The sequence below is a fragment of the Ranitomeya variabilis genome, chromosome 7 (assembly GCF_051348905.1).
Source record: "Ranitomeya variabilis isolate aRanVar5 chromosome 7, aRanVar5.hap1, whole genome shotgun sequence".
Taxonomy (NCBI): Eukaryota; Metazoa; Chordata; class Amphibia; order Anura; family Dendrobatidae; genus Ranitomeya; species Ranitomeya variabilis.
The window spans coordinates 154282979-154309907 of NC_135238.1; the positions used below are offsets into that span (position 1 = coordinate 154282979).

Here is a 26929-nt window from a genome sequence, read left to right on the forward strand (position 1 = left end):
TGATGAATGGAAAACAGCATTTAATACGCCCGAAGGCCATTTTGAATACCTTGTGATGCCATTCAGGCTCTCTAATGCTCCATCTGTGTTTCAGTCCTTTATGCATGATATCTTCCGGAATTATCTGGATAAATTCATGATTGTATATTTGGATGATATTTTGGTTTTTTCCGATGATTGGGAGTCTCATGTGAAGCAGGTCAGGATGGTATTTCAGGTCCTTCGTGCTAATGCGTTGTTTGTGAAGGGGTCTAAGTGCCTCTTTGGAGTTCAGAAGGTTTCTTTTTTGGGTTTCATTTTTTCTCCCTCGGCTATTGAAATGGACCCTGTTAAAGTCCAGGCCATTCATGATTGGACTTAACCCACATCTGTGAAGAGCCTTCAGAAATTTTTGGGCTTTGCTAATTTTTATCGCCGCTTCATTGCTAATTTTTCCAGTGTGGTTAAGCCTCTGACCGATTTGACGAAGAAAGGCGCTGATGTGATGAATTGGTCCTCTACGGCTGTTGAGGCCTTTCAGGAGCTTAAACGTCGTTTTACTTCTGCCCCTGTGTTGCGTCAGCCAGATGTTTCTCTCCCTTTTCAGGTTGAGGTTGACGCTTCTGAGATTGGGGCAGGGGCCGTTTTGTCTCAGAGAAGTTCTGATGGCTCTTTGATGAAACCGTGTGCTTTCTTCTCCAGAAAGTTTTCGCCTGCTGAGCGTAATTATGATGTCGGCAATCGGGAGTTGTTGGCTATGAAGTGGGCATTTGAGGAGTGGCGACATTGGCTTGAGGGAGCCAAGCATCGCGTGGTGGGCTTGACCGATCATAAGAATCTGATTTACCTCGAGTCTGCCAAGCGGTTGAATCGTAGACAAGCTCGATGGTCTCTGTTTTTCTCCCGTTTTGATTTTGTGGTCTCGTATCTTCCGGGATCTAAGAATGTGAAGGCTGATGCCCTTTCTAGGAGTTTTTTGCCTGATTCTCCGGGAGTCCTTGAGCCGGCTGGTATTCTCAAGGAGGGGGTGATTCTTTCTGCCATCTCCCCTGATTTGCGGCGGGTACTTCGGGAATTTCAGGCTGATAAACCTGACCGCTGTCCAGTGGGGAAACTGTTTGTCCCTGATAGATGGACTAGCAAGGTAATTTCTGAGGTTCATTGTTCAATATTGGCTGGTCATCCTGGGATTTTTGTTACCAGAGATTTGGTTGCTAGGTCCTTTTGGTGGCCTTCCTTGTCACGGGATGTGCGTTCTTTTGTGCAGTCCTGTGGGACTTGTGCCCGGGCCAAGCCTTGCTGTTCCCGTGCTAGTGGGTTGCTTTTGCCTTTGCCGATCCCTGAGAGGCCCTGGACGCATATTTCCATGGATTTTATTTCTGATCTTCCTGTTTCTCAGAAGATGTCTGTCATCTGGGTGTTTTGTGACCGGTTTTCTAAGATGGTCCATTTGGTACCTTTGCCTAAGTTGCCTTCCTCCTCTGATTTGGTTCCATTATTTTTTCAGCATGTGGTTCGTTTGCATGGCATTCCGGAGAATATTGTGTCTGATAGAGGTTCCCAGTTTGTTTCTAGGTTTTGGCGGTCCTTTTGTTCTAGAATGGGCATTGATTTGTCTTTTTCTTCAGCATTTCATCCTCAGACAAGTGGCCAAACGGAGCGAACCAATCAGACCTTGGAAACCTATTTGAGATGCTTTGTGTCTGCTGATCAGGATGATTGGGTGACCTTCTTGCCGTTGGCCGAGTTTGCACTTAATAATCGGGCTAGTTCGGCTACCTTGGTTTCGCCTTTCTTTTGTAACTTTGGTTTTCATCCTCGTTTTTCTTCGGGGCAGATTGAGCCTTCTGACTGTCCTGGTGTAGATTCTGTGGTGGACAGGTTGCAGCAGATTTGGACTCATGTGGTGGACAATTTGACGTTGTCTCAGGAAAAGGCTCAACGTTTTGCTAACCGTCGTTGGTGTGTTGGTCCCCGGCTTAGTGTTGGGGATTTGGTCTGGTTGTCTTCTCGTCATGTTCCTATGAAGGTTTCTTCCCCTAAGTTCAAGCCTTGCTTTATTGGTCCTTATAAGATTTCTGAAATTATCAATCCGGTGTCTTTTCATTTGGCCCTTCCAGCTTCTTTTTCCATTCATAATGTGTTCCATAGATCTTTGTTGCGGAGATATGTGGCGCCCATGGTTCCCTCCATTGATCCTCCTGCTCCGGTGTTGGTTGAGGGGGAGTTGGAGTATGTGGTGGAGAAGATTTTGGATTCTCGTTTTTCGAGGCGGAAGCTTCAGTATCTGGTCAAGTGGAAGGGTTATGGCCAGGAGGATAATTCTTGGGTTGTTGCCTCCGATGTCCATGCTGCCGATTTGGTTCGTGCTTTTCACTTGGCTCGTCCTGATTGGCCTGGGGGCTCTGGTGAGGGTTCGGTGACCCCTCCTCAAGGGGGGGGGTACTGTTGTGAATTCCGTTCTTGGGCTCCCTCCTGTGGTTGTGAATGGTACTTTTGTGAGTTCTGCCCTTGGGCTCCCTCAGGTGGTTTTGAGTGGAACTGCTGCTCCTTGAGTTTTGCTGTGGCAGCTGCTTTCACTTATCGTCTCTCCTGGCCTTGCTATTTAACTTGGCTCTGGTCTTCAGTTCATGCCAGCTGTCGATGTTTTAGGGTTGGATTCAGATCTCTCCTTGGATTTCTCTGATGGCCTGTCCATTTCAGCAAAAGATAAGTTCTTGCTAGTTCTTTGTTGTCCATTTGCTTTGGACTTTATTGCTCAGCTCATGTTATGTTTCTTTTTGTTCAGCTTGTCATTATGATATATTCAGGCTAGCTGGAAGCTCTGGGGAAGCAGATTTGCCCCTCCACACCGTGAGTCGGTGTGGAGATCATTTTTGTAAACTCTGCGTGGATTTTTAGTTTTTAATACTGACCGCACAGTATCCTTTCCTATTTCTGTCTATCTAGATTAGAATTGGCCTCCTTTGCTAAAATCTGTTTTCATTTCTGTGTATGTCATTTCCCTCTCCACTCACAGTCAATATTTGTGGGGGGCTATCTTTCCTTTTGGGAATTTCTCTGAGGCTAGATAGTTTTCTGTTTCCATCTTTAGGGGTAGTTAGTTCTCAGGCTGTGACGAGGCGTCTAGGGAGTGACAGGAACGTCCGCCGGCTATTTCTAGTGTTGGTGTTAGGATTAGGAATTGCGGTCAGTAAAGATACCACCTCCTCAGAGCTCGTCTCATGTTGCTCTTTAACCACCAGGTCATAACAGTGCTAGCCTCCAGAGGGTGTTAAGGCTCGAGGTCTGAGCCTGAAGGAATGGACAGTTGTTTTTTCCCTTTTGCCTGAGTTAAAGGCTATTTGTTTTTTCTGTTTATGCTAAACTGGTTTATGAAGCAATAAACCTCTGAACTTTTGTTGGAACCTGCCTCCTAAGTGTCAGCCGTCGCACCTGAGTGAGTGAAACCCCTACAACCTCTATATACAGTAGATAGCACAGGATCCACCATTCACAATAGGTGATGTCACAGCTCCCCTCCTCCTATTGTACAATGACTGATAACACCTCTCAGGGCCGCCATCAGGGCATTACAACCATTACTTGTGTAAGGGGCCCCGGTGATCAGAGGCAAGGAGGGAGGGCCCGGACTTACTGAGACACGCAGGCAGCATGTCTGACACACTTCGGGCCCCTCCTCTTTTCCTCCTGATAACCGGGTCCCAGGGACAGGGGTGGCACTGTCCTGCTGGTCTGGAGGAATTAGAGCTGACACACTGCATCGCTCCTCTCTGATGTGGCTGCACTCAGTGCAGCAGACGCGATGCACTAGGTGCTAGGCAGTGGCACTAGTTATGTACAGAGCTCGGGACTGGCTTCGCCTCCGTCATCTCTCACCCTCTATCTACTCCTGAAAAAGACGGCAACAGTGACTGACCGGAGCTGTGCAGGAAGAGGCTGGAGCCAGAAAAGGTGAGCAATTCAGTGATACTGGCTCCAAAACTAGGGCTTCTCACTGGGCTGCAGGAGGGACCCCCGGGACCCCCCCAATATTCCTGTGGGAACAAGCTGCCAGCACTGCACTATGCTACACTGTCTCTCTAGTACTGGTTAGGCTTCTTTCACACTTCAGTTGTTTGGCGTCAGTCACTTCCGACATAGTGACGGATCGATGGATCCGTCACAATTGTTGAAAAAACGGATGTAACGGATCCGTTTTTTGACGGATCCGTTACTCGGGGGTTGTATATACTTTTTGGAGCATGCGCAATTGAAAAAACGGATTGGGGCGACGGATCCGCCGAAATGACGGTCGTGATGGATCCGTCGCCCATAGGTGGCCATTCTATGAAATGACGGACGCGACGGATCCGTCGCGATCCACAATTTCAACGCAGACAAAAAACGTTGCAATGACCGTCAATGTCTAGATGACGTCCGCCAAATTTTGATGGATCCGTCGCATGACGGATGGAACGGACGACCATCCGTCACAATCCGTCGCTAATGCAAGTCTAAGGGGAAAATAACGGATCCGTCACAAAAAAAACGGATCCGTTATTTGAGGAAAATGGCGGATTTAGACTGACGCCAAACAACTGAAGTGTGAAAGAGGCCTTAGGAAACTGCTGTGTCTCCCTGTACTCTCTCATTACCTGCTGCAGTTGGGACCAGGGGAGGGGGAGGGGGTGACAAGTATCTGTACTGGAAGAGGAAGCAGCCATCATAGTCTTCTGCTGACTGCTGCCCTGTCTGTCCGCTGTCCTGGGATGATGGGGCAGGTGGTGAAGGGCCAGGCCCTGCAGCATAGGTATATATAATAGTGTGTGTATGGTAGTATGTGTATATAGTGTATGTAATATACACTGTAGTGTACAGTATATGTATTTTCTTGTTGGTTAATGAGTGTGTATGGGTATACTGCAGATGATATTTCTATATGTAATAGTGTATCTGTAGTATATAGTGTATGGAATGTATAGTGTACAGTATATATATATATATATATATATATATATAGATACAGTGTATATATATATATATATATATATATATATATATATATATAGATCCTCGTATATATGTAATAGTGTATCTGTAGTATATAGTGTATGTAATGTATAGTGTATTTTCCTGTTGATAAATAAGTGTGTGAGCCTATCCTGCCTATGGTTCTAGTGTATGTGTGATCAGGCCCAAAGTAATAATTAACCCTTCCTGGCAGATTCCCATTGGACCCCTGGTGTAATAGACCCCCCTGATAAAGGATCCCCTGGAGGGTGCTGGTATATGTGGTGCTATCAGTGTACAGCAACTGTAGAGCAGCCATCTGCAGATGAGCACTGCACTCTGTACCCTAAGGCCGGATTCACACTTTGCGGGTGACCTCTGCGGGTTCTCCCGCAGCGGATTTGATAAATCTGCAGGGCAAAACCGCTGCGGTTATCCCTGCAGATTTATCGCGGTTTGTTCCGCGGTTTCCGCCTATACTATTGATGCTGCATATGCAGCAATATGCAGCATCAATAATAATGTTAAAATAAAAAAAAAAAAGTTTATATACTCACCCTCTGACGTCACGATCTCCTCGGCGCTGCACCCGGCGGTCCGGTTCCAAAGATGCTACGCGAGAAGGACCTTCGTGACGTCACGGTCATGTGACCGCGACGTCACCGCAGGTCCTGTTCGCACAGCAACTCTGACCGGCCGCGTGCAGCGCTGAGAGATGAGTATAACATGATTTTTTATTTTAATTCTTTTTTTTTTTTTACACAAATATGGTTCCCAGGGCCTGGAGAAGAGTCTCCTCTCCTCCACCCCGGGTACCATCTGCACATTATCCGCTTACTTCCCGCAACGTGGGCACAGCCATGCGGGAAGTAAGCGGATCAATGCATTCCTATGGGTGCAGAATCGCAGCGATTCTGCACAAAGAAGTGACATGCTGCGGGTTGTAAACCGCTGCGTTTCTGCGCAGTTTTTCCCGCAGCATGTGCACAGCGGTTTGCGGTTTCCATAGGGTTTACATGTAACTGTAAACGCAATGGAAACTGCTGCGGACCAGCAGCATCAAAATCGCGGCGGTTCCGCGGTAAAAACCGCAAAGTGTGAACATGGCCTAAAACCAGCACACAACACGTGTATGTTCATGAATTATCGAACTCAAACAGCCTCATCTTTAACCCCCGGGGCTTTTTTCGTTTTTTGCTCCCCTCCTTCCCAGAGCCATAACTTTTTTATTTTTCCGTCAATATGGCCATGTGAGGGCTTGTTTTTTGCAGGACGAGTTGTATATTTGAATGACACCATTGGTTTTACCACGTTGTGTAACAGAAAACGGGAAAAAATTCCAAGTGTGGAGAAATTGCAAAAAAAGTGCAATCCCACACGTGTTTTTTGTTTGGCTTTTTTACTACGTTCACTAAATGCTAAACCTGACCTGCTATTATGATTCTCCAGGTCATTACAAGTTCATTGACACCAAACATGTCTAGGTTATTTTTTATCTAAGTGGTGAAAAAATTTTTCCAAAACTTGCTAAACAAATTGCGCCATTTTCCGATAACTGTAGCGTCTCCATTGTTCGTAATCTGGGGTTGGGTGAGGGCTTATTTTTTGCACACTGAGCTGATGTTTTTAATGATACCATTTTGGTGCAGATACGTTCTCTGTTATTGCATTTTAATGCAATGTCGCAGCGACCAAAAAAATGTAATTCTGGCGTTTTTGATTTTTTTTTCTCGCTACGCCGTTTAGCAATCAGGTTAATCCTTTTTTTATTGATAGATCGGGCGATTCTGAACACGGTGATACCAAATATGTGTAGGTTTGATTTTTTTCTTTTTTAAAAATTTTGATTGGGGCGAAAGGGTGGTGGGCTTAGCGCCGGAGCACACCTCAAAGTGGGGAATACTTCCAGCTGACGTACTATTCCGTCAGCTGGCAGAAAGGGGTTAATAGCACACCTCATCTATAATGCGTGAGTAGACGTCATATACCTGTATACTGTATGTATATATAAGTGAGCATTTTACAGTAGCCGCAAAATATTTTTTTCTTGCGTTGTGTGTTCTTTTAAAAAATTGCAGCGTGTCAACTCTTCCAGAGTTTTGCTGCATTTCTTTTACCTTTTAAAATGAATGCATCAAAAATGCACATAATGTGCGTAGCATGTTTCCTGCCAACACTGCATTTTTTTTTAGCAGAAAACCGGCATCCAAAATAGCAGTATGTGAACAAGTTGAGAGCACAGGTGGGATCCAGTATTTCTGCATTCTCATGTTTATCATTATGGTCATTATATAATGGACGGAATAGTCCATGCAGTAAAGCCGCGGTTATTTCACTATATGTAGGTGTAGAGATGAGTGCGGTCAGGCTCTGCAGTGATTATCATATCAGTTTTATATGGTCGCTGAGGTCTCTTTTTATCTTTTCACAAACTATTACATGTATGACCCAACACCACACGAGAGCCCTGGGGAGAGCAAACGCCGACACCACAGGAATGACGCCGCACGGGTGCTGAGTACAGGCTTTATTATTTTATCGGGGCCGAACATTAACATCAAGAAGGGGTTGTCCTAGTAGTGGACAATCACTTTAATATATAATGCCTGTGGACCCTTTGTTGTGCACATCCTCTGTTGTTACTCCTGGAAATGTGTGTATAGCGCCTGGCCTAAGCAGACACAATCTGATGTTACCTATATGGCTGCAGCTGCTGGACAAAGCCATTTAGGGCTTGTGCACACTTTGCGGAATTTGCTGTGGATTTTTCCGCAGCGGATTTGGAAAAACTGCAGTGCAAAACCGCTGCGGTTTTCACTGCGGATTTTCCTGCGGTTTCTTCTGCGGATTCCTCTGCGGGTTTTCAACTGCACTTTCCTATTGGTGCAGGTTGAAAACCGCTCCGGAATCCGCACAAAGAAGTGACATGCTCGTTCTTTTTTTCCGCAGCAATTCCGCGCGTTTTTTTCCGCAAAGTGGGCACAGCGGTTTTTGTTTTCCATAGGTTTACATTGTACTGTACACCGCATGGAAAACTGCTGCGGATCCGAAGCGTCAAAACCGCTGCGGATCAGCAGCAAAAACCGCAAAGTGTGAACATAGCCTTACTGTGTGCCGTTCAATTCTTAGAACTGCAGCTTTCACTCGATGGGTTAAATTAATCAGTCACATTGCAAAATCTGTATCCCAGGCCTAACTGACAACTAGGGATCACCATTCTCCTCCTAAATAAGATGCGTCCATACAGTCTGATACTGTCGGCAGCGATCAGCCAAGATTAGACTGGTAGGGACACACAGATGAATGGTGTCAGCCATTTGTCAATTTATTCATATATTTAGTGAAGATGGCAGAAAGGTCCTTATTACCTCTCCCAAGAACAGGCTGATCAGTGCTGTAGACTCTTGTAAAGTCCAGAGCGTTAAAATCCTCTGCTGCCTGCACAGACCTGCTATCTGAGCACAATATGGCCACTTTATGGGGGTAGAATTGGTTATATTAGGGTATACTTATCTCTGACTAAAATACAGGTGTATGTCTGCATATCGTGACCATGTAATTAGAAAGTTCCCTGTCCCATCAGGGATAGTTATGGCATATTGATGGGGTATATAATCTATTTTACATACATAAATGTCCCACCAGGGTCATTCAGAAATTTTTTGCAGTTCCTATAGAAATGAATGGAGAGAATGGCACATGCGCTGTCATCTTCCTTTTCTGGAAGCCACCGCTGGGTCTCAATTTTTTCCGTTCAACAGTAGACCATTAATCTGACATACACTATGTGGCAGATCCTTTCAGTTCGTCATTATTATATGTTTATTATATGGTGGTAATATTTTGTCTGGACATGGTGTGGTGGTGTTTGTCCCTTGTATGTGGTATTATTTGTTCACTATGTGGTGGTAATATGTGGTCTGGTTATGGTGTGGTGGTATGTGCCCCTTGTATGTAGTATTATAGGTCATTGTGTGGTGATAATATGTGGTCCGGTCATGGTGTGGCGGTATTTGTTCCTTGTATGTGGTATTATTTGTTCATTATGTGATGGTAATTGGAGATAGGCAAATTTTCTCGGGTTCCCTCTTATTCAGCAAGCTTCCTGGATAGAGCGGGCAATTCAGCTGATCGGCTCCACAGCTGAATGGGTCACAGCTGTGTCACAGTCAAGACACATGCATGGATGGCCTGTTTGTTGTGCTCTTCATGCATGTGTCGTGACTGTCACACAGCCGCGACACATGCAGCTGCGGAGCCGAACATCTGATTGGCCTGCAGGTTCCCTCTGCAGCATGCCAAATAAGAGGTAACCTGAGAAAATTCACTTATCTCTAATGGTAATACTGTATGTGGACTTGTCATGGTGTGACAGTATTTGTCCCTTGTATATGGTATTATTGTTCATTTAAAAAAAATGTATGTGACACATTCCCTTGAATAAAAATATACCTAAAAAGAGTATTGGATATTTAAATACATTTTTAATAGGTTAGAGTATTACCGTCCCAAAAGAGTCTACCTTGCCGTGGTGGCGTATGAAAAAATCTTTTGGCCAAAACAAAAGCTGTCGGTTATGTATGTGATCTGATATTCGATGGGAACTGATAATGTGTGATTGGTGAGGATGCAGTGCAGAAGTGGAGTTTTTCCAAGGGTGGGCAGTGGGATTGTGGAAGATTGGATGGGTGGAGGCGGAGCTGGGGTGTAGCCTGGGCGGAGTCTCAAGGGGGCCCCGAAAATTTTGCCAGTATGGGGCCCTGAAATTCCTGGTGGCAGCCCTGGGCTAATGTATGAGGAAACAGAGTGAGGGAGATGGGTGCTGACCCAGTATGATGAGTGGGGGTATGGTGCAGACACAGAATGGGGAGGATGGGTTCGAATGCAGTATGGGGAGTGAAGGGGTGAGTGAATGCGGACACAGTATGGGGAGCGAGGGAGGGGACGGGTGCAGACACAGTATGGTGAGTGGGGGATGGGTGTGAACACAGTTTGAGTAGTGAGAGGGGAATGTATGAGGACACAGTATAAGGAGCGAGGGGAAGACTTTATGGGGAATGAAGGTGATGGGATGGGTGCGGACACAGTATGGGGAGTTGGGTGGGATGTGTGAGAAGGTGCCTCAGAGGTAAGTCACAAGCTGTCAATGCAAGTCTATGAGAGACAGAACGAGGCTCTCATAGACTTGAATTGAAAAGTGATTTCCAGCTCGCTCTGGCAAAATACAAGCAAGCAATCCGGCAGGTCACAATCTGCTGAAAACCGACCGGAGTGGCCCACATAACAGCAAAGGATGGCAAAGGGCAAGTATGGGACTAAGTGCAGGGGCCTTACATTAGTAGCACCAGTCCAGCACTGCAATGAAAAAAAAATGCTGGAGTGGTGCTTTAACTCAGCCCCTATTCCAATATGTAATTTCTTTTTCCACTTAAAACACACCTATTGTCAAATGAGGTGCAAAAAGAGTGTAAAGCACCTGTGCCAATTGCGCCAGAATTCTGGAACATTCAGTGTAGTATATCTCACCCCATATCTATAATTTACAAATTAAACTTTTAGACTTTTTCTTTCTTTTCTGCTGCCAACTGCAAAGATAATTTTTACAATACTTTTCTTCTAGTCCATGATATTAATGTATGTAAAAGTAATTCAAGTACTGCATTGTATTATTGTTGGAAATTATCTAATTTCATATGTTTAGGTTAGCCCTCATTCAGACGTATTGTTTTTTTTCTCATCTACGTGAAAAAGTGACCTTTTTTACTGTGCTGGACACAGACAAAAAACACTCATGTGAACAGGATCATAGACTATAATGGCTATTTGTTCTATCTGTGAAAAATACAAATAGAACACGCAGATAAAAAGCAGACATGTCAATGCAGCCTTGGGAAATGCTAAAGGAATCAATGTCTTTCATAACTAATGGAAGCAAAATATAGTTACACGTGAACATATGATCACTATTGTGTTTCCCCAAAAATAAGACCTACCCCCAAAATAAGCCCTAGCATGCACATATGGTAAATACCAGACTGTCTCCTCTTCAGTTCCTTTAGACTCACGCAGTTAAAGGACCTTGGTGACATCACATTCATGTGACCATGATGTCACCAAAGGTCGTTTACCGGCGCGAGTGTAAAGGAACTGAAGAGGAGACAGTCTGTTATGTACCATATGTGCAGTGTGTCTATGTACACGTTTATGTGCAATGTGCGTGTATATACACTACATGAGTATGTGTGTATATACTGTATACACATGTGTATGTGCAGTAAAGGCACCTCCATTGTCATCTTGTCCAGCCCCCTGCTCAATGCTAGATTCACTAAACCGTCTCAGACACATGTCTGTCCAGCCTCTAATTGAAGACTTCCATTGGAGGAGAACTCACCACCTCTGGTGGCGACCTGTTCCTTATAAGTTACCGTTTGGATTCTACGACAGATCTTGCACAGTGCCACGACTGTTATCAACGGAAGCCATGACACCAGAAAGAACATAGCCTTATCCTTTCCCAGGGGTCTATCTGAAATATTGTAATTATGCATTGTGATTGACATGGTTTTATTCTTACCTCTTCATAGCCTGTATGTTTTTGTTTCAAACCTGTTAAAAGAATAACATTTCTGAATTAGAAAATGCTCATCTCCAACATATTAAACAGAGCAGTATCTAATAAAATTGCCTTAATGAAACATGTATCATCCAGGGAAGCTAAATGAGCGCTACTTTCTGATGTGGAAGCATTTTCACAATGTACTTTGCATTCCATCTTCCTTTTACATAACTGTATTATTATTATGGTTGTCATGGAAATAGCACTGAGAATAGCAGAGCCCGAGGAGGAGACAGAAGGCTTATTTGTCTTATCAGGAGTACGACTCTTTTAATAGATTTCTTCTGATCTTTCAGTTTAATTTATGTAAAGCTTTATATCCACAATGTGCATTAAAGTTGTAATCCCATATAATTGGCTAGAAAACAACATTTAGCAAAAAGATGAATTGCCTTGCTGGATTAGTCAAACACTGCAGCAATGCGAAAAACTACTTTCTGGATTGTTTTGAGTCTCTAAACAAGAACTAGAATTCCTATTCCCCTCCATCTAATTTTGTTTTAGAATTAAATTAAATAAATGTTTTATGTCAGTGTAAGCAGGACCAGTCTACATTGTACCTTGGCATGGGCACAGTGAGCTTGGGCTTTCAGGCTACATTCACATATCCGTGTGCTCTATGATTCTTACAATGAATAGCACACAGTCCAATCAATGATCTTCATAACAAGTGTTATATTCGTCCTTTTTGCAGATCAGACTCGGTCATCAAATTCTATAGGGATCCATTCTAAACAGATAAAAATGGAAGACATAGGGCCGATTCATCAAGATCGGCATTGTTTACGCCGTTCTTAATCTTTAGTCGGAAGCTCCTAATTCATGAAGCGGTATACATCTCTTCATCAAGCAAGAGCATCACACGAGTGGCGTACACCATGGTATCTGTCTCACCACAAATCCTACTCCAGTCCCTGCTGATGGAGGATCTGTAGCGTAGCGAATGCCACCACTCGTCATGAATTTGACAAGCAGTGGTCACCATGCCCCTGTACAACCCCAGTTCAGCCCATTTCGGCAGAGCTGGAAGAAACTGGCATGTAGATGCCAGAAGTCACAAACTTTAGGCGCAGCTCTGACTTGCACCTACATTTTGCAATTCTTCAAAGCTTTTAGGCCAGAATTCTGGCCCATAATTTTTATTTCAGCGCTCTACCCGAGTTTCAACTCTTTTCTACTAAGAGTCAATGGATAAATTAAAGTTCATTCTACCTGCTTAAAAACGGATGAGAAAAAACGAATGCAGCAATTATGCAAAATGGAGGAAAAACGGACAACACATGTGGAAACAAATGTGTGAATGAAGGTTTACATTTGGTTCCATAATCTGAATAATTGTAATTTTTTAGCGCTATGTGTCAATAGAAAGTACAGCACAGGACAGCATCCAAACTCAGTTCTTAAAGGCTCTAGTGGACTAACATATTAGAAGAAATCCATTACAAGATATGTTGCACACTGGGAAGCCTGGTGCTCAAGTGGGGTTCCAGTCCTCTTAATATAGGTGTCAAAACACATTTCAATTTTTGCAGTTGTAAATAAGTATACGTTTTTTACTCATATTGTAAGAATCCTCCTATTTATTAATGTTTGTTACATAAGCCTTGGCAACTCATTTGAAGAATTGTCTCATGAACACAACTTCATTTGATTTTTTTTATTTCCCAAGAATATTCACTATAATACTAGGCAAGAGAGAGGAGACCAGAAGAAGACTATTATTATAGTTACCAGATGTCCCTCCTTCCCCCAAAAGCCACCCACCTAAACCCCCTGCCCAAGGGAAGGGAAGAGAAAAAAAACAACTACTTTATAGTTGTATCCAGTCAGCTCAAACTCGCAGTTTGTATCTTTACTTAGAATACATTTGTTGAAAGCCATTTGATTGCTTTCTATTACTCTTTCAGACAAGATACAATTGGACTTTGGTTTTAAAAACAACTAGACATGGTGGCATCAAGCCCTGAAATGTCAGAACTCAAGCTCTGCATACAACTGAAATCAATGTAGTTCACTCTGCCAGTCTATGTGAAGTTTTGGACACTTATAGTAAAAATTAAACAAACTTATGTTCCATTCTCAATTTCGGCAATTAGTGGAGGTTCTCCATTTTTTTGTAAACACTCTTATTGGATAATAATGGAGCCTGCTTAATAATAAATCACAAGGGACGTTTTAACATTGAATTAAAAGGAATATTTATGCTTAAAAATTAATAGCTTATCCTTTGCATAAGCCATCAATATTAAATTATTGGATGTCAAAACTATCAGCTCCCCCAGCAATCCTGTGTTTAAAGAGGCTGCGCCCCGGCTCCATCGAAGTGAAAAGAACGATGCAGTAATACCTTGAAGGGTCCCAAATATAAAACAGTGAAGGCAAGTACTATCCAGCCTGCAGTTGCTGTAAGGCCGGCGTCACACTAGCGTGTTTTACGGACGTATGAGAGGCGCAGAAAATACGGATTGCATACGGTACCATGATTCTCTATGGCCCAGCTCCTATCTGCCGTATTTTACTGATCCGTATTATACGACATGTTACGGGCGTAGAAAATCACAGCATGCTGCGTTTGTCAGCGTATTGCGCAAAAAATCCGTCAATGAAAGTCTATGGGGGCAGGAAAATTACGGATTACACACAGACCATGTGTGTGACTTGCGAGAAATACGCAGCGGTGTTCTCTAGAAAAGCTGGTAATTCAGTGCGGTGTACAGTAAAATCACACTGACAGGTTAGACTAGAATAGGTAGAATAAATGTGTACACATAGAATAGGTATATATATTGTGAGGCTGTGGCCTCTGATACAGCTAGGGGGCGCTGTTTGTTCTCCCCAGAATGTGCATGCAGACGGATGAAGTCCATAGGTGTGCATGAGAGTCACGGATTTCTGGTCCGGGTTTTCCAGGTGGCTGAAGGCCACAGGTTTGTGTGTGTTTAAAAACCCTGCAGTAAGGGGTATGGGTGTGTCAGGTCAGGTGTGTGAGGTGCACGTCAATGTCTGTCTGGTGTGTGCTGGTCTGCAGAGTGCATGGAAGCACAGGCCAGCAGAGCCAGCACCCAGGGCAGCTGAATAGCCTAGCACCTGCAGCGTACACAGAGATGCAAGTCGTCCATGGTACTGGTCTCAGATGTGGACAGTCCTGTGCTCAGAGGTGGATGTCCTGTGCCCGAAGGAGTCGGATGTGGCCAGTCCTGTGCCCGGAGGTGGATGTCCTGTGCCCGAAAGAGGACTAGCATGTGCAACGATAGCAAACAAGTGGATATGGTGCCCGGCTGCTATCCGGAGGATATCCTGAACTGTGTACGACTGTGTGAGTAAAGAGTCTGTAAAGAGACTGTGATACAGCGATGCAGGACACCCACGAGAACTAGTCAGAGGAGGGCTGGCGTGTGTAGTGTCTGCAACATATGAGGCTGTGTGTATGGAGATGTATAGAGACTGTGAGATGGCATGCGGTCGCCCAGGGAAACTGGACAAGGGAAGTCTGGCCTGTTTAGGGACCGCAATTCTAAAGCCATGTGATATGTATTGCTTTGAACTGGTGTAAACTGGTCAGTGAAAATATCAACTGAAGTTATATGCATTTATGTGAATTGGACTTTAATGCTGTGAAGAAACACATTAAAAGAGACTTTAGTGTTTGAATTTGTGGGTCACTGCTTCTTCACTGCATACGATGCTACCGCAGCTTTACTATATACGGTGTGTGTGTATATATATATATATATATATATATATATTTCAGCGCAAGATAGCATAAAAGCTGGTAATTCAATTGCTGGCTTATTCTTTCTCCTTCACAAACCCGACAGGATATGAGACATGGTTTACATACAGTAAACCATCTCCTATCCCTTTTTTTTTATTACATATTCCTCTTTAGTAATGTAACAAGTGTCTCTGTGTAAAATTTTGAAGCTCTATTAAATTAAAGGGTTAAATTCCGGAAAAAATTGGCGTGGGCTCCTGCGCAATTTTCTCCGCCAGAGTGGGAAAGCCAGTGACTGAGGGCAGATATTAATAGCCTAGGGAGGTACCATGGTTATAGGACCCGCCCTGGCTAAAAACATCTGCCCCAGCCACCCCAGAAAAGGCACATCTGGAAGATGCGCCTATTCTGGCACTTAGCCACTCTCTTCCCACTCCCGTGTAGTGGTGGGATATGGGGTAATGAAGGGTTAATGTCACCTTGCTATTGTAAGGTGACATTAAGCCAGGATAATAATGGAGAAGCGTCAATTATGACACCTATCCATTATTAATCCAATAGTATGAAATGGTTAATAAAACACACACACACACATATTAAAAGTATTTTAATGAAATAAAGACACAGGGTGTTTTAATATTTTATTAGACTCTCAATCCACCTGAAGACCCTTGTCATCTGAAATAAAGTTAAACAAAACAAACAACAATATTCCATACCTTCCGTCGATCAGTCATGTCCCACGCTGTAAATCCATCTGAAGGGGTTAAATCATTTTACACCCAGGAGCTCTGCTAATGCAGCTGTGCTCCTGTCTGTAAAATTTGGTGAATGAATGGAATGCAGGGGAATGTACTGTAGTTACCTCGAGTCGCGGTGATGCGCCCTCTGCTGGATGAACTCATATGAACTCGTCCGTGGGAACTTTTCTGAAAAGTATAGACTGTATATATGTTTTTAGAAATATTTTAGCCGATGGATCCATGATTTGTCCATTTTGCAAGCCTGTGCAAAAAAATTCGCCGTACGGATGCCATACGGATGACACACGGATACATTTGTCCATAAAAATCGCATCCTCGCATTGAATACCGAACAGTGTTTTGTGAAAATTACTGCTTATTACGGCCGTAAAATAAGGACCGTATTTCCCTACACTGAGTGTGACGCCGGCCTAAGGCTGCCGTCACACTAGCAGTATTTGGTCAGTATTTTACATTAGTATTTGTAAGCCAAAACCAGGAGTGGAACAATCAGAGGAAAAGTATAATAGAAACATATGCACCATATGCACTCCTGGTTTTGGCTGAGAAATACTGATGTAAAATACTGACCAAAAACTGCTAGTGTGATGGCAGCCTTAGGGTTAAAAAGGCTGTTTTGCTCTTGTAAGTGTTGTAGCCTCTTCAAACAACTGACTAGAGGGGGTGTCGGTGATCAGACCACCACCAATCTTTCAAGGGTGAGTATAGAAAAAGAGACCAGAAAAAAAATCCCTTGTTACTGAAGGAGTCATGAAAGTGCCAACTAATGAGAGGATGGTCTGGAACTGGTCTGACCAGTAGCAAAGCATGTGGACAACCAAACTTGGCCCATTAATAAGTGTTGATTGACTATATATATATATATATATATATATATATATATATATATATATATATATATATATATATAGGTTGATCTGTGCTACTTTAGACCGGTTTCACACGTCCGTATATTTCCGGTACCGGAAAAACCGGTACCGGAGATATCTGTGTCCGTGTGTGTACTACGTGTGGCACACGTGTGCCACCAATGTGCCGCATAAGTACCACTCGGACAGCCGCTGGGGAAGAAGCGCTACAGTAAGCGCTGTTCCACAGCGGCTGGTGCAGAAGGCGGCTGTCATAATTCTCCCCTGCTCTGCCGGCAAGCAGAGGAGAATGATGAGCATTAAATTAAAGTCTGAATGACAGCAGGTGGCGGCTTTTGGGACTGTTACCCCCATCATTCGACACCTGCTGTCGCTAATAACAGTGACAGTAGGTGCGGAGGATGGGGGTATTCCATAGCTGCCGGCTGCGATCATTCGGAAATAAATTAATGAAAAACCCGACGTGGGTTCCTGCTTCTGCAATGTTGGTTATCAAGAATAGAGCGGTCCCCTCGCTGTTTTTTAATTACTTAAATAAATGATTTAAAAAAAAAACAGATCTGCCTTTTCTGGGCAGCTGCGGGCTGCTGTTTTTAGGCTTAGGGGTCTATATCAATGGCCCCTTACCAGTCTGAGAATAGCAGCCCTCAGCTGCAAGCTTTAGCAAGGCTGGTTGTCAAAAATGGGGAGGACACCACACAGTTTTTTTTTTTATTATTTATTTAAATAATTAAAAAAAACAGCAAGGGGACCCCTCTATTCTTGATAACCAACCTTACAGAAGCTGACAGCTGGGGCTTGCAGCCCCCAGCTGTGAGTTTTGTCTGGTTGGTTAATAAAATAGGGGGGAACCCACGTCGGGTTTTCATTCATTTATTTCCGAACGATCACAGCCTGTGGCTGTGGAATACCCCCATCCTCCACACCTACTGTCGCTGTTATTAGTGACAGCAGGTGTCAGATCATGAGGGTAACAGTCCCAAAAGCCCCCACCAGCTCTCATTCGGACTTTAACACTCATCATTCTCCTCTGCTCGCCGGCTGAGCAGGGGAGAACGATGACAGCCGGCTTCAGCACCAGCCACCGGGGAACAGCGCTTACTGTGTCGTCCGTGTCACATGGAGGACATCAAAGTGTGTTCTCCGTGTGCAGCACGTTTTGCCATCCGCTATTACGGCAAAAAACGGACATGTCAGCGTGCTTTGCCTAGGGACACAGTCCGTGGAAACACACTGACGTGCATAGAGCCATTCATTTGAATGGGTCTACGTATGTCAGTGTCTCCGGTATGTGTGAAAATTGTCACCACACGTACCGGAGACATGGACATGTGAAAGGGGCCTAATACAGCTTTTTACCTAGGGCAACAGTAGCAGAAAAATTGTTAATACCATTGTTCTGTTTTGATTTTTTGGGAATATTTTTCTTTTACAATTGTGGCAATTTTTTCTTGGAAAACAACAAACAAATGTATGTTAGGTAGGCTTTAAAAAAATGTTACTTGCCAGATGAACCCATCTGACTGCTTTACAGTTTCATAATCTTTTTAAATAATAAACTAAGGCTACTTTCACACTAGCGTTAACTGCATTCCGTCACAATGCGTCGTTTTGCCGAAAAAACGCATCCTGCAAAAGTGTTTGCAGGATGCGTTTTTTCACCATTGATTAACATGAAGCGACGCATTGTGACGGATTGCCACACGTCGCACCCGTCGTGCGACGGATGCGTCGTGCAGTGGCGGACCGTCGGGAGCAAAAAACGCTACATGTAACGTTTTTTGCTCACGACGGTCCGCTTTTTCTGACCGCGCATGCGCGCCCGGAACTCCGCCCCCACCTCCCCGCACTTCCCCGCACCTCACAATGGGGCAGCGGATGCGCTGGAAAAATGCATCCGCTGCCCCCGTTGTGCGGCGGAGACAACGCTAGCGTCGGGAACGTCGGCCCGACGCACAGCGACGGGCCGAGCCCGACGCTAGTGTGAAAGTAGCCTAAGAGTAAAATAATTAGAAAATGTCCTTTGTTTATAAAAAATAGCATGGAGTGGACACTGCCCTACTACTCTGATTTTTTTTTTTTAAATTAAATGAATAAATATTTTAAACAAATTCATTGAACATTGTGTCTACATATCAAATCCAACTGTGTCAAAACACAGTTTTATTGTCTGTATACATGTAGAGATTTTTGTGTTATTCATCTGTTAAAAATCGTTAATCTAAACCGACACAAACTTTCAAAAAGAAGAACTGTGTGTGGGAAAAGATAGTCTTATCTAGCCATTAGTTTAACGACAGAATATACTGTATGTTAATATCTATTGTCGTAATGAACAGACAGGCACAAACAAGCTGCAAATTTAGAGATCATGCAAATGGATAAATACGCAGAGGACTTTCCAAATGCGGAATCTGCTGCATATTACAGTACACGGCATTTTGGATGACATTTTATGGCAGCTCATCCACACATGGCAGAGTAAACCTGCGGCGGAAGCTGACCAGAGCTGCCAATTTGATTCCCGCAGCCTATTCATTTATGGTTATCCCCCATCGACTTCCCCCTTTATCATCCAAAGGTGTATATGCAGTCATACAGGTGCAGCGTTTGTGCAGTAGAGACCGCAGCGATGGACCCACAAACTCTGTCAGATTGTGATCCGAGTGTCATCTCAGTGTGATCCCATTCTGTCGCGTGAGAAAATCTTATCACAAGTGTGGAGAAGATGGAGAACTTAATTTCTCCATTGTCTCTGTGAGTGTCCATTGGACTGCACTTGGATGACATCCGAGTGCAGTCCGATGTTTCACACGTACCCATAGATTTGTATGGGTGAGCGTGATCCAATTAGTTATTAGTTACTCGCTGCATGCTGTGATTGTTTTCTCATTCAGAATTGGCATGAGAAATAATCGCAGATCTGCACTGTCCATAGTATTACATTGGGCCGAGTGCTACAGATAAAACATGTTGTTATGCCAGTGTGAATATCTGGGGAAAAAACCTGACAGCACTTGGACAATTTTATTCCTTTGGGCTGGTTTTTTCGTTTGGACTGGATGTCCTCAGCATGCACTATTCTCCTCCATAGTTGTCCACAGCATGCACTGTTCTCCTCCACAGTTGTCCACAGCATGCACTGTTCTCCTCCATAGCTGTCCACAGCATGCACTATTCTCCTCCATAGCTGTCCACAGCATGCACTGTTCTCCTCCATAGATGTCCTCAGCATGCACTATTCTCCTCCATAGTTGTCCACAGCATGGACTATTCTCCTTCATAGTTGTCCACAGCATGCACTATTCTCCTCTACAGTTGTTCACAGCATGCACTATTCTCCTCCATAGATGTCCACAACATGCATTGTTCTCCTCCATAGTTGTCCACAGCATGGACTATTCTCCTTCATAGTTGTCCACAGCATGCACTGTTCTCCTCCATAGCTGTCCACAGCATGCACTATTCTCCTCCATAGTTGTCCACAGCATGCACTATTCTCCTCTACAGTTGTTCACAGCATGCACTATTCTCCTCCATAGATGTCCACAACATGCATTGTTCTCCTCCATAGTTGTCCACAGCATGGACTATTCTCCTTCATAGTTGTCCACAGCATGCACTGTTCTCCTCCATAGCTGTCCACAGCATGCACTATTCTCCTCCATAGCTGTCCACAGCATGCACTGTTCTCCTCCATAGCTGTCCACAGCATGGACTATTCTCCTTCATAGTTGTCCACAGCATGCACTATTCTCCTCCATAGCTGTCCACAGCATGCACTGTTCTCCTCCACAGCTGTCCACAGCATGCACTATTCTCCTCCATAGATGTCCACAACATGCATTGTTCTCCTCCATAGTTGTCCACAGCATGGACTATTCTCCTTCATAGTTGTCCACAGCATGCACTGTTCTCCTCCATAGCTGTCCACAGCATGCACTATTCTCCTCCATAGCTGTCCACAGCATGCACTGTTCTCCTCCATAGCTGTCCACAGCATGGACTATTCTCCTTCATAGTTGTCCACAGCATGCACTATTCTCCTCCATAGCTGTCCACAGCATGCACTGTTCTCCTCCATAGCTGTCCACAGCATGGACTATTCTCCTTCATAGTTGTCCACAGCATGCACTATTCTCCTCCATAGCTGTCCACAGCATGCACTGTTCTCCTCCACAGCTGTCCACAGCATGCACTATTCTCCTCCATAGATGTCCACAACATGCATTGTTCTCCTCCATAGTTGTCCACAGCATGGACTATTCTCCTTCATAGTTGTCCACAGCATGCACTGTTCTCCTCCATAGCTGTCCACAGCATGCACTATTCTCCTCCATAGCTGTCCACAGCATGCACTGTTCTCCTCCATAGCTGTCCACAGCATGGACTATTCTCCTTCATAGTTGTCCACAGCATGCACTATTCTCCTCCATAGCTGTCCACAGCATGCACTGTTCTCCTCCACAGCTGTCCACAGCATGCACTATTCTCCTCCATAGCTGTCCACAGCATGCACTGTTCTCCTCCACAGCTGTCCACAGCATGCACTATTCTCCTCCATAGCTGTCCACAGCATGCACTGTTCTCCTCCATAGCTGTCCACAGCATGCACTATTCTCCTCTACAGTTGTCCACAGCATGCACTATTCTCCTCCACAGCTGCCCACAGCATGCACTATTCTCCTCCATAGATGTCCACAACATGCATTGTTCTCCTCCATAGTTGTCCACAGCATGGACTATTCTCCTTCATAGTTGTCCACAGCATGCACTATTCTCCTCCATAGCTGTCCACAGCATGCACTATTCTCCTCCATAGCTGTCCACAGCATGCACTATTCTCCTTCATAGTTGTCCACAGCATGCACTGTTCTCCTCCATAGTTGTCCACAGCATGCACTATTCTCCTCCACAGTTGTCCACAGCATGCACTGTTCTCCTCCATAGCTGTCCACAGCATGCACTATTCTCCATAGTTGTCCATAGCATGCATTGTTCTCCTCCATAGTTGTCCACAGCATGCACTATTCTCCTCCATAGTTGTCCACAGCATGCACTATTCTCCTCCATAGTTGTCCACAGCATGCACTATTCTCCTCCACAGCTGTCCACAGCATGCACTATTCTCCTCCATAGCTGTCCACAGCATGCACTGTTCTCCTCCACAGCTGTCCACAGCATGCACTATTCTCCATAGCTGTCCACAGCATGGACTATTCTCCTTCATAGTTGTCCACAGCATGCACTGTTCTCCTCCATAGTTTGGATGAGATTAGCCTATTCAAGTTTATGATAGCACAAATACAAATTGGATCCCATACGGATAAACCCTATGGCGTCTGATTTTTATGGATACATTGCAATTCTTCAGCATAGGAAACTGTAATAGGTCTTGTAAATTTTAATAACTGCTGATGTATAAAAATGGATGCCATAGGGATGACTATACAGATGAAAAATCGTATGTTTTCTGTATGAAAATTGGACTATTTTGTACATGCTTGTGTGAATTTTGCCTTACAGGCCTATATTCTCCAGATGTGCTGGCACTTCAGATACAAGCTATTGTAAAGCTCCCAATGTGCTCACATAGTACACTATGCCAGCAGTCTGCTGCCCACTGACTCATCTGAGGGGTTTATAATAGCACTAGGGCCGGTTTCTCACACGAATAGTATAAGCACACTTTTTCCAATAATGTTTCTCATTAAATTATCATTTTTCGCTTACAAATACAATGCTAAAGCTTTGAAAGCTAAACTTGTTCCACAATGAGTTACACGATTTCTGGTATAAATATTTTGATATCTAGGATGAAGACTGTCATTGGGTCCAGACATGTAATCTGGTGCAGTATATTAATGTTATGTATTGGGATCAATAACCAGGGGGACTGTGGTGGGCTACTAGAGTTAATCATTTAAAGAGGACCTTATCTGGATTGTTTTTTTTATTTAAAGGGGTTGCCGGGACCTTAACATTGATGGCATGTGCAGCGCCCCAGAGTCCTGGTCGTTGCAGTACTGACACTCCGCCGCTAAACGGGCTATGGTACGTCTGATGGCACTGAAGGAGTTCATCTGACCAGGTATCACAGACACCAATACACTTCACAGTCTGGCCTCCAGGGGGAGCTAAGGGTGCTATGTATTAGGCCACTCCTCACAATCTGGTAAAACTGGGGGTTGGATAGGAAGTTAGAGAGAAGCTGACTGGGAATCGAACAGGCAACATCCTGTGGCAGAGGGTGTTGCGGCGAGAGACTCAGGGGGGTCCCTGTCAGGGGTGGGATCCTGACGGAGGCCTAGCGAACAGAGAGAGAACGTTACGGGACCGCGCCTGCCCTAGATAGCGGCAGTGCCCTAAGAAAGGACAAGAAGCGAGGTATATTGTGCTGAGTGAGAAACGAGATCAACGCAACAAGGAGAAATACCAGTAGGAGTCGTGCTGTAAGACGAGGCAACATCCTACTGAGGCGCGTAGCCGGTGGCCGGAACGCCGAGGAAGTACTAGGCTCCAAGCAATACTTTAAACCTACGGCAGGACAGTCAGCTATAGGCGGGCTGTCTCACACAAATCACCTACGAAGACACAGGGGGCAACAATAGGAGAAGGGCAACACTAGGGTCCAGGAAGAGCTCCGAGCCTACTTGTCATATGGGTGCGTCCTAGCCATATCATCTGGGGGACGAAGAACATCAGAATTGAGTTGTGAGGGAACACGACAAACAGACACAACAGTTGTGGGGACTATCCCGTAAGCACAGCAGGGGAGGACCACAACACACAAGCGCTAGAAGGTAGGCACAGATTTCCACCTGCAAAGGGAACTCTGGAGGTGCCATCGGACCGGCCAGACTTGCGTAGCCTGGTTAACCGTATTCCGGACTGAGGATCCTGAAGCCTTCAGTAAAGCGGTAAAGAGACTGCAACCTGGTGTCCTCGTTATTTACTGCGACCGGCACTGCACCGCACTACCACCACCATCCACACCTATTATTGAGCGCCCCTCAGCAGGGTCACGGACCGGGTCTAGCCACCGTGACAATCCCAGAGCAGAGACTCAGAGGCCCGGTACCGGGTACCCCTCGGCCCTGTGGCAGTGGGGGCGCTACACATGTCCTTAGGATAGGTCATCAATGTCTGATCGAAGGGGCGGGACATTCAATTCTCCCACCAATCAGCTGTTCTCGATGCCAGTGATGGTACGGCACATCTCCATGGATAGAATCATGGTCGGGTACTGCACATCCACACCCTATTGATTTCAATGGGGCGGATGTGCAGTAACCGGCAAGGGCCACTATACAATCGGCGGAGCTGTGCTGTGTGGCTCTGCGACTAAACAGTTCTGGCCACAGTTGACAGTTGATTGGCGGGGGTGCAAGGCATCGCACCCCCACTGACCAGACATAGATGACCTATCCTAAAGATAGGCAATCAATGTTAAAGTCCCGAACAACCCCTTTAAATTGAGTACCTCCTCCAGTTGGCGCTGTTCCACTGATTCTGTCATAGATTTTCTTTTTCATCTATGCCCCTCCATTCCTATGTTATGCCCCCGTAGTAATGATGCAAATTTTCCCTTCCACCAACTGGGCGTATACCCCAGAACATCTCTGTGGGCGCAGCTATGATTTGATTGGTCAGCATCAGAGGAGAAAAAGTAAACGCCCACAGACAAAATCTGGGGTATATTTTGGTTGAAGGAAAAATTTGCACCATTATGGAGGGGCATAACTTTGGATTGGAGGGGCATAGACAAAAAAGAAAAACTGTGCCAATATTAGTGGAGCAGGATCGGCTGGAGGAGGTACTCAGTCTAAATGAAAAATTCCATTGACAGGTGCCCTTTATAACACAGTCAGCACGATATAACAGCTTGTATTCCAGGAGCAGTGGAATGGACAGGTCTGCTCTTCACACAAGCAATGCTGGTCGCTCCGAGACCGGCCCACCGTGCGGCCCTGATACCGAGGAGTTATTACGGATGAACACACAAGCCTGTCACCTCAACGAACCCTGGAGACAAGAATCCAGCTCGGCAGCTTTTATCCAGCCCCTTGGGGACTTTAATTCAATTGCACAAGAGCATCCCACATTTCGGTATGCCGGAGCAGGGACCCGATTACAGCATGGATGGTTTATCATGGGTCTTCTAATGATGCTCACACATATATTTATCTCGTAATAATCGCTAATGGCCTTTAACTGAAACGCACTGGACGCTTCCGGTAAAACATATGAGTAAGATCAAGATAGCAAGGACCACAAATGTCTGCAATATCCTCACCCAATTGTACCAGAGTAGATTTACACTGCCTGTTGTTTTGCCCTGCGGCACATCTGTATGGGGTGCACTACATGGGCTTGTGCCAAGGGTTAACCCTGGGAATGGTGGAGACCGGTGCCTCACCCTAGTAGTAGTGCCCCGCTGCACCCCTGCCTTACTCCACAAGCAGAATGGAAATGTGAAAGGCTCATTGTTTTCTGCATGGAGCAAAAACCTATTGAAATCCTCTGTGTACTATGGTAAGGCTGAGGAAAGAGGCACTTACCCAGGCGACAAAAGGCCTCAGTGGCTGCTTGCCTTATGTTCTGCATGATGGACACAGAGCGAGAGAGAAGAGAGGAAACGGGGAGAGAAAGAGAGAGATCGAAAGAGAGGCAGGCTGCTGTGTTCATCACTGCGCTAGCTGTGGTACAGACAGACTGGGGAAGGCGAGCGCAGTATATGGGCACGGAAGGGAGGACAGAGAGAAACGCTACAATGATGGCACATACCACTGTGGGGCTATCATTTATTTATCGTCTATTCACCCGCATCTTTTATACTATTAGCTATAGGACATGAGCCGGTGTGTACGAGATCTTCCCTCACAAACCGCATTTATCAAGGGTTACTGTCCATATACTTGTACAATAGTCACGTCGCTGTGTATATGATGAGATCTGAAATGTAAAAGGACTGAAGAACTAAGGCAGCATAACAACGTGGTTAAAGACGGCCCTGCAAACTTCCTTTCTACTCTGCATAGATTACACCTATTAGGCACAGCTTCAGTCACCAAGATCTGCATATAAAGGGAATCTGTCACCAGGTTTTTGCTACCCTATGTGACAGCAGCATAATGTAGGAAGAGAGTCCCTCATTCCAGTGATGTATCACTTAGTTTACTGAGTGCAGCAGTTGTGACACAATCAGATGTTTTGGATGCAGCATGTGGCAGAGCACAGAAGCTGCCCTCTTTCACATCACAGCTTTCTGTGTACATTGTATATTGACAGTGAGCTGCTGATCAGAGGAGGGGGCGTGGTCAGACCAGGGCTCACGTGCACTTTGGTCCGAGCAGTGATAATCTCATAGTGATGAAACCTTCATTGTATGGAAACAACAGAACACACAGACTAATAAGTGACACATCCCTGAAATCTGTGTCAGCTGCTACATTACGTCCTCGGATTGTATAGAAAAAAATCTGCTGACAGATGTCCTTTAAAGCACACCTATAATTTCCGGTAAATTCAGAATTTACTATTGTGTTTGTATAAATAAGTAAAAAACACTATTATTGGTCAGTATGTGACTTGTATCCTGCATTTTTCATCAGTTTTCCCCTCTTCAGGCTCAACCTTGAGTTTTTTATTTGTCTTTAAGCTTCTGGGTGAAGACTAACTGCTATAGCAACATGAGGCATCGCTGCTTCTGTTACTATAGAGTTGAGCGAATTTGCTTGGGTCTCTCCTAGTGATGAGCGAATATACTCGTTACTCAAGATTTCCGGAGCACGCTCGGGGGTCCTCCGAGTATTTTTTAGTGTTCGGAGATTTAGTTTTCATCACCGCAGCTGAATAGATTTACATCTGTTAGCCAGCTTGAACACATGTGGGGATTCCCTAGCAACCAGGCAACCCCCACATGTACTCAGGCTGGCTAACAGATGTAAATCATTCAGCTGCAGCGATGAAAACTAAATCTCCGAACACT

The 26929-nt window shown here is 44.8% G+C and overlaps 1 protein-coding gene across 1 annotated transcript in view; it reads right to left on the reverse strand.

Moving 5' to 3' along the window:
* The window catches only part of CDK15 (cyclin dependent kinase 15), a 550498-nt gene extending 524853 nt beyond the window's left edge, over positions 1-25645 (reverse strand). Inside the window, exons 1-2 of the mRNA XM_077272097.1 lie at positions 25500-25645; positions 11549-11580 (exon numbers count right to left, since the gene is read on the reverse strand). Coding sequence (XP_077128212.1) covers positions 11549-11580; positions 25500-25626 — 159 coding nt within the window. The 5' untranslated portion in view covers positions 25627-25645. The remainder of the gene's footprint in view (positions 1-11548; positions 11581-25499) is intronic.
* Between the last annotated feature and the right edge of the window lie 1284 nt (positions 25646-26929).